Source organism: Myotis davidii, unplaced genomic scaffold (assembly GCF_000327345.1).
Source record: "Myotis davidii unplaced genomic scaffold, ASM32734v1 scaffold726, whole genome shotgun sequence".
Taxonomy (NCBI): domain Eukaryota; kingdom Metazoa; phylum Chordata; class Mammalia; order Chiroptera; family Vespertilionidae; genus Myotis; species Myotis davidii.
Genome location: NW_006297808.1, coordinates 1385628 through 1394582, shown reverse-complemented (window position 1 = coordinate 1394582; position 8955 = coordinate 1385628). Strand labels below are relative to the sequence as shown.

The window sequence follows — 8955 nt, the reverse complement described above, 5'->3', positions numbered from 1 at the left end:
TTAATAAAAAAAAAAAAGGAGAAGAAATAGAAAAAAGAGATATAGTAGAGATTAATAGACTGCTGCCCACAATTGGGCACAAATGCTTCTAAGAGGCAGCTCTACTCTTTTTAAAAATACATGTCTAGTTACTATTAAAATGTAATTTACCACATGACTTTTGGGAAGTAAAAATGACTGGATTTTGATCTGCCAATGAATCAGTGGGCCACCACAGAAAAGTTATTTTAAGGGACCCAGGCCTTCGATTTCTACAGCTAAAATGGTAACATCTATCCTCCCTCTAATTTTATGAGCTATTACAAAAAAACTATAAAAAATTAGTAAATTTGTGCCGAAACCGGTTTGGCTCAGTGGATGGAGTGTCGGCCTGCGGACCGAAAGGTCCCAGGTTCGATTCTGGTCAAGTGCATGTATCTTGGTTGAGGGCACATCCCCAGTAGGAGGTGTGAAGGAGGCGGCTGATCCCTGTTTCTCTCTTATGGATGTTTCTAACTCTCTATCTCTCTCCCCCCCTCTCTTTAAAAAAGCATGAACAATAAAGATTTAAAAAAAAAAAAAAAGAAGAGAAGAGTAAGCTAAATCAAGACTAAAGCTATTGGTTTAAACCTGCAGGGGCCTGCTGATGCCCCAAGAAAATGTGAGAGCTACTTCCCACCACAGGGCAAGCTATTAAAAACACTTAAGCCTGGCCAAGGTGGCTCAGTGGTTGAGCCTCCACCCATGAACCAAGAGGTCACCGGTTTGATTACCCGTTAGGGCACATGCTGAGATTGCAGGATTGATCCCCAGTAGGGGGTGTGCAGGAGGTAACCGATTGGTGTTTCTCATTGATGTTTCTATCTCTCTATCCCTCTCCCTTCTTCTCTAAAATCAATAAAAACATATTTTAAAAAATAAAAATACTTAAAACTCCCAAATTACAAGTGACCTGTAAATGCCCTGATGTCTTCTATGCCCATAAAAGAACCAAGGATGGCCCAGAGAAGTTCAAAAACGGGAGCTTGAAAGATACCCGATGTGGTTCTTACCTTCAGTTCTGCAACAAAAGCATTGGCTCTGACAACGTCCAGGGTTGTCACCCCAAATATCTTATTGGGGTTGTATACTCCATGCTTCTTAAAAACTTCAGATGTGATTGGGATGGTGGAGTTAACCTAATAAATCCAAGAGACAGGCATAATTTGCCAGGCATTCTGAGAACACATATATCGAAGGAGATGGGTTACAGGGGTGGACTTCCTCTTCTGCCAGAGTGCCCCCCCGCCCCCCGCCCCACATGAACAAAGAAACTGCACAGCAGCAGGCACTCTTCCTCTTGGCAGCCCCTGAGCCCATAGTTCAAATATGCACAACACCCTGGAACTATCAACTTTAAAATGTCATGATGGCTACACAGGGCATCTTCGGCTCCAGCTAGAACTTACACCTGAATGGCCATTCCTAACAAAAGAGCATAGCACAGGGCTAAAAGCTCAGATGGCACCGGGTCAAGTCCCAGCGCTGTCACTCCATGTGGTTACCGGGGAAAGCTACTTTAACTCCCTAAGACTTGGGTTCTTTATCTGTAAACGGGGATATAACTACCTCATAAGGCTGCTGAGAAGATTAAATGACTATGTACACGGCAAGTGCCTAACACTTGGTTCACAGAAACAATATCATTAAAACAAAACAGCAAGATATACATTAGGCACTAGTCAGCTCTCTGATAAAAGAAGCAACTGCTTTCTACTTTTGACCAAATGGCCCCGAGGAAGGGTGAGCAGGCTGGGAAAGACAGGATCCTCTTCTCAGAGGCCACTGCATAAGCTCTGGGTATTTATCAATGGTCACGTTCTTCAGTCAACATCACTATCATGGCACTGTCATACTCAGAGGCCAGAATCCAGTCAATCAGGAGGGAGGAATGAATGAAGAGGGCTGCTGCTAAATACAACCCAAGGGCCTGCTAGGACAGTCGTGGGAACCTTCTCAGAGAGGACACAGCACTCAGAGTTTCTGAACTGAAGATTAAGCAGGCAGGACCTGATGTGACTGCATATGAGATACATGTGTAAGTTTGAGAAGGGAACGTTGAGGGACCAGGAATTGCAAACCTGGGTAGAACATAGTAAAAGGAGTTCAACAGGCTCCCACAATCATGGCTGGAAGAAGCCTTAAGAATGGACTTATTTTCCAGGTTGAGAAACTAAGATTATTCAGATAAGGGAAGTGATTTGCCCAAAGGCATACAGTTTATGAAAAAAAACAGGTTAAAACTCACTTAGTCTATGCCTGAAGGAATCCTTAGGAAATAAATGTAAGGACCTCTTTTTAGTTCCCCCAACTTACCATTTCAGTATGTTAGTCTGATTATTCTCCCTATAAGACATTAGCACACTTTTGCTGTGAGCTTTCATATGTATCAGCAACCTACCTGACAGCAGCACTCACCGGATTTGCAATGACACAGATCATGGCCTCAGGGCAATTCTGGGCACAGGCAGCAGTCAGGTTGGCCACAATTGTGGCATTGGTGTTGAATAGGTCATCCCGAGTCATGCCTGAGAATGATCCAATTCAAGATGTTCACAAAGCACAGGACACATTTCTAAGTATGTGCCAAGAGCTGTTTGCTAGCTGGTATAGGAAATTCAAACAAGAGTGACACAGGGTCCCCATTTTATTTATTTAAATATATTTTTATTGATTTTACACAGGAAGGGAGAGGGAGAGATGGGAACATCAGTGATGAGAGAGAATCATTGATCGGCTGCCTCCTGCATGTCCCACACTGGGGATTAAGCCCACAACCCTGGCATGTACCCTTGACCAGAATCGAACCTGAGACCCTTTAGTGAGCAGGCTGACGCCCACATGTGTCCTGACCAGGGCCAGGGATAGAACCTGCAACCCAGGTACATACCTTTGATCGGGAATTGAACCCACAACCCTCTGGTGTGTGAGCCAGTGCTGTAACCACTGAGCAACACCAGCTAGGGCAACATAATTTATATAAATATATATTTTTATGTTTTTATTGATTTTACACAGGAAGGGAGAGGGAGAGATGGGAACATCAGTGATGAGAGAGAATCATTGATCGGCTGCCTCCTGCATGTCCCACACTGGGGATTAAGCCCACAACCCTGGCATGTACCCTTGACCAGAATCGAACCTGAGACCCTTTAGTGAGCAGGCTGACGCTCTATCCACTGAGACAAACCAGCTAGGGCAGGGTCCCCGTTTTAAGTTAAACTACCTTGTAGGAAAAACAGTCCAGTGTGACAAGTGCTGAAACAGAGGTCTGTGAGGGTGGAGAGTGGGGATGGGAGTCAGGAAGGGTGATATCTGAGGAGGAGAGGGGTCATGAAGAATCCCCAAGGTGGAGACAGGTAGAAGGGCATTCCAGGCTGGGGAGGAGGGATGAGCAGGAAACACATGAGGCCTTGATTTTTATCCCACAGGCATGGAGAGCTTTGACATTTTTTCTGCAGCATAGAGATCTGACTAGATCCATTTTTTATGGAAAACCACTTTCTCAACTGACTTGTAGGGCAGTTTTTCAAATACACACCTGGTTTTCTTGGGACTCCAGCTGGAATAACCACCAAATCACAACCTTTCAGGCAGTCTGGCAGTTGCTCAGGTCCGAGGTAGCCTAGAAAAAAAACGCCCAAGAAAGCAATCTTATAGTTTGCAACCAAGAGAGGCTAGCACATCTATGGGGACAGAACCCAGAGACCTGCCCTACCTGTGCCCAATGCTGACCACAGGCCACAAGAAAGCCTGGCAAGCCCACCTGTGATGTGATTCCTTTCCTTGAGGACTGCCACTCTGTGAGTCTGACATTTCTGGCTGGCAGGAACGCCCCCCTTTCACTCTACTTTCCTAGAGCCTCCATTTGTCCAGGTCTGGATTCAGAACGGATTACCCCTCCAGGCTTGCATAACACCAAACCAATCCAGCTGCTAATCTTTACTCCCTAGCATATGTAAGTCCTTCTCAGCTCCCCGTTAGAAGAGCTGCTTACTCTACATCATGATCATCCTAACAAAAGTGCCATCTTAGGGTCAGACCAGAAGGCACACTGAAGGCCACGAAAAAAAACCCACCAAAACCCTGTGCTGATAAAAAAGAACTCTAAGTATTAGTACCTATTTGTTTATTCCTAGTATCTGAGCAAAATAAGGTCTACATTCAAGGATTTCAGGGAAATTTGCTCCAAGACCAAATCTGCTTTGATTTTAATAGACTTTTCCCGTATTTGCAAAAGCTTTCAGAAACTCAAATCTACAACACAAAAGAAAATAAGCAAACAAATTCAGAGGGACTATGGAAAGCTCATAAACATATGACTTGACAGTCAGCCTCCTGTGTTGTTTGGACCTTTCTGGACAGTAATTTGGTACTTTACAGTAACAGCTTTAATGTAGTCACACTTACTGTAAGTGCCCTAAGGACTCTAAGAAACAAGATATAAAGATGAAGATATTTATCACAGCTTATATATTTATATTTAGAGGAAAACAGGAAAGAGCCAATGGCCAACAGTATGGGAATAATAATAAGTGATAAATTATAGTAAAGCTTTAAAATGATGTCACCAAGAACTTGGTACATGGGAAATGTTGCTAAGATGTGAGGGTAAAATAAGCAGGACATAAATTTTTATAGACTCAAGTCCAAAAAAGTGTGATCATTTGTAAAAGTTAATGCTAAATTGAACATGAACATCCCAAGTCTCTGAACATCTAGTTTCATCTAAGGCTCTTACTGTAAACTTGGATCATAGCCTCTTAGGGAGAAGAGATGTAATTCTCCAGGCCCAGCGTGCCCAGTACCTTTCACAGACGCTCTGGTCTCAATGTGGCTCAGGTCTGCGGCCACTCCGGGTGTATGAGCAATATCATAGAGGGTCAGGCGGCTCACCAAAGGGCTATTCTTCAGGAGAAGCGAAAGGGGCTGCCCAATTCCTCCGGAAGCCCCGAGCACAGCTACTTTAGCATTGTTCTAAAAAGAGCACAGAGAAAGAACTAAGATAGAATCAGCATTAAATGGATTCACATTAAAAGGATACCTCCTGCAAAGTACTGCACTGGTCTCTTACTGCACAGATGCCAAAGGAAGATACAACTGTAATTCTACCATCCAAAGATCCAGTTTCCTTGTGAAGGTTAGAGGCGTGCCTCAGGAACATGGGGAAGAACTCAGGTTTGTAGATATTTGTGACAGAGTATACTTATAGCAGCCTCTGAAAGATGAATAAGTTTTACTCATTCAGGCAGCTGGACTGGTAACAGCAGCCTTACTTTCAATCTGCAATTTTAAAAACTATAAACAAACATTTATTGAGCACCTACCCACAGGCTAGCCATTACATATGGAGCTGCAGGAATGAAGACTCCTGCTGGCTCTGGAGGGGACAAGCAAGCAGATGTGTGAGGAGCTGAGGGAAAAGAGCTATGTATACTGTGTGCAGAAGAGACAGGGTGGCAATCAACTCCCTAGGGAAGAGGGATCAGGTAAGATTCCAGCATAATCTTGGCTGGAGCCAAAGGCAGGATAAGGAGGGATGTATATGTTTAAAAAGCTCCTTCTCTCCCAGGTAAGTTATATCTGCATGCAGCCCCAGACTCCTTACCCCAAATCAACTCCCAAACTCTGGTGTTTATCAGAATCACCTGCTGAGGTCACAAAACAAACAAAAACAACAGGCTCCTTCAAATAGGCTCTATCAAGTTCCCAAAGTGATTGTGACACCAAAGTTTGAGAATCACTACTGCTCCACATCAAGCAGCAGTTGGCTTGGGCATGTCAGCTGGAAACTTTAAAAAGGATAGCTTAGTTGGGGGGGTGGGGGGTGGGAAGGTTGGTCCAAAGAAACTGCCTCATTAACATCTGAAACGACAAACCTAGAAGCATCTGTATCACTTTATTGGTCAGCTTACTGGAACTAAAGTCATAAAACCTGACTTTAAACAGCCACTCAGAGCTAAGTAGATCTAACTGGTCATCATCTAATAGCATTCATTTTTTAAAAAACAGCTTCACTGAGATGTTATTTTCCATACCATACAATTCACTCATTTAAAATGTACAATCCAATGGTTTTTAGCATATTCAGAGTTGTACAATCATTATCCTATAAAGCAACTTATTTCCCATTTCCCTGGCAACCATTAACCTTCTTTCGTCTCTATGGACCTGTCTTTGCCTATTCTGGATATTTCACATATGAATGGTCTCGCACAACACATGGCTTTTGTGTTGGCTTCTTTTACCGATCATAATGTTTTAAGGTTAATCCATGTTGTTATCAGTACCCCATTTCTTTTAGCCATTCATCAGTTGGTGGACAACTAGGTTATTTCTATCTTTTGGCTGTCATGAATAGTGCTGCTATGAAGATGCATGTATAAGTTTTTGTGCAGACATTTTAATTATCGATCGGCTGCCTCCTGCACACCCCTACTGGGGACTGAGCTGGCAACCCAGGCATGGTGACCTCTTGGTTCATGGGTCAATATTCAACCATTGAGCCACACTGGCAGGGCTGTTTTTAATCTCTTGGTTATATACCAAGGAGTGGAACTGATGGGTCATGTGACTACTTCATGTTTAACCTTTTGAGAAACTGCTAGACTGTTTTCCAAAGTGGCTGATATTCATCCATTAAAGCTCACTACAATTCAACAGGCATCTACATTTATCTGCTACGTGCCAGACTGACTTCCCTGCAAAGACTCGCAAACTTAATAAACACCATCTAGTGTAACAAGTGACACTGAGGCAGATTCTCAGAAGAGCAGCAGCACAAATCGTGGGTGGAATAAACTGTTAGAGGGGGTTTTGAAGGATGGTAGTTTACCAGGTAGATAATGGTGGGAGGAGACAAGTAGTCCCAGCAGTTCTTTATGACTCTAGCACTGTTGGATACATATGGAAAAAGGAAGACAGGAGGGCCAAGCACAGAATTATCTGGTCCTGGTAGGCAATGGGGAACCACTGAAGGGTCTCAAAAGCTGGGAAGAACATGACCAGATCTGGGTTTTAGAAAGATATGAGACAGAGTGGAAGATGGACTGGAAATATACAATACAAGCAAGGAGACTACTGTAATAGTTTAAACATGATTGAAGTGTGGGATAAAGGGAGCAGCAAGGATGGGATTTGAGGAATTTATGAGGGATTTGAGGAATAGTAGCTATAGACTAAGTCACCCCCTTCCCATTTTCACTCAAATGGTGAGAAGAGGAAGGAACCTGGGGCGACAACTTTCTGGCTCAAGCAGACAGCATTGCCTTTAACCAATAGAGGGAACTGAGGAGAGTTTAGGGGTTTTGAAGAAAGAATAATGAATGGTTTGGCACAGTGAATTTGGGCCACTTGAAACATCCATGCACAGTAGGTCCCTGGACCAAAGACTTGGTCTGGAGATCACAGTGTCTGCACTAGAATTAATGGAAGCCAGGGACATGGACAAGGCACAAAAGGGAATAGAGTGAGAAGAGCACTAGGGACAGAACACTAGCATTTAAGGCAGTGGTTCTCAACCTGTGGGTAGCGACCCCTTTGGGGGTCAAACGACCCTTTCACAGGGGTCGCCTAAGACCATCGGAAAACACATATATAATTACATATTGTTTTTGTGACTCATCACTATGCTTTAATTATGTTCAATCTGTAACAATGAAAATACATCCTGCATATCAGATATTTACATTACGATTTATCACAGTAGCAAAATTACAGTTATGAAGTAGCAAAGAAAATAATTTTATGGTTGGGGGTCACCACAACATGAGGAACTGCATTAGGAAGGTTGAGAACCAATGCTCTAGACCAATGTAACATTTGACTCAAACTCATCTTTCTGACACACTGCCTTTCCAGCATCTCTACTTGTATGGATAACAGGCATTTTAAACTCAACATATCCTCCACCTGCTCCAAGCTGCTCTCTTCCAGCAGTTTTTTCCCATCTCAGCAAACCCCAAAGCCTCAGAGTCCTCCATGCTCCTCTTCCTCTCAGCACCCCTCACCAAATCATGTCAATAAATCCCACTGTCTTACCTTTGGATCAGTTCCCTTCTCCCACCCCTCAGCATCAATCTTCATCACCTCTACAGTCTTAAATTGATTCACTTTTGGCTTATCTCAAGTGCTACTTCTCATTCATCTTGATACCCCCTGCAACACCCAGCCCAATTCTTGACAATCACGGATACTCAAAGATGCTTATTTTTCACGTGAATTAAATGCACAGAAAAGTGATCTGAAGGACAGAAACTAAATAAGAAATCTGGAATCTCCTTTAATAATCACCTCCCTTTTGGGTGTGGGAAGGTAGGCATCTCCTGGGTTTTGATTTTGGTTGTCTTTAGAATCACCTGGGACACTTGGTAATAATAGAGGCCCAGATCCTACCCTCTTTGAATAAATCTTGGCCTCTGTTCTTTATTAGCTTTTTGGTGGTGATTCTGCCACACGCCAGAGTTTGAGAACCACTGTCCTACAAAATATAGCTAAAAATAGCCTAGGCTTTAGTAGTCCCAGGCCAAGTAACGCACTGTTACAACACGGGGGCAGGCCCAGGCCACTACCGCATCAGGATCCTTCATAAAAGTCTGCAAGAGGAAGTAGCGTTCAGCTTCTTGAAGGCTTGATTATCCCAAAACCACTGGTGATCAGGAGAGCTGCATTTGATTACTCTTAAATGACTGTGTTAACTTTGGACCAGTTCTCTACCCTCGGTACCACGCCTATCTGTACTATGGAGTTAATAATTACATATTATTTGTACGGATGCTGGAAGAAGAACAAGGTTACGCACCCAACGTTGCATAAAAACATAAATTACTTCCGACCCTAGATCCCTGGTTTCTCAACCTTGAAGGGTTGCAGTCTAAGAGCAATGACCTTACAGAGTGACAAGATGAAGAAACTGGGTTGCAGAGAGTTAAGTAACTT

General features: G+C 43.3%; 1 protein-coding gene across 1 annotated transcript in view; it reads right to left on the bottom strand.

Annotated features, from left to right (window-relative positions):
* Positions 1 to 5025, bottom strand: part of MDH2 (malate dehydrogenase 2) — an 11736-nt gene extending 6711 nt beyond the window's left edge. The window contains exons 1-4 of the mRNA XM_006773384.2: positions 4827 to 5025; positions 3560 to 3643; positions 2437 to 2546; positions 1032 to 1157 (exon numbers count right to left, since the gene is read on the bottom strand). Of these exons, the coding sequence (XP_006773447.1) occupies positions 1032 to 1157; positions 2437 to 2544 (234 nt within the window). The 5' untranslated portion in view covers positions 2545 to 2546; positions 3560 to 3643; positions 4827 to 5025. The remainder of the gene's footprint in view (positions 1 to 1031; positions 1158 to 2436; positions 2547 to 3559; positions 3644 to 4826) is intronic.
* Positions 5026 to 8955: the final 3930 nt, after the last annotated feature.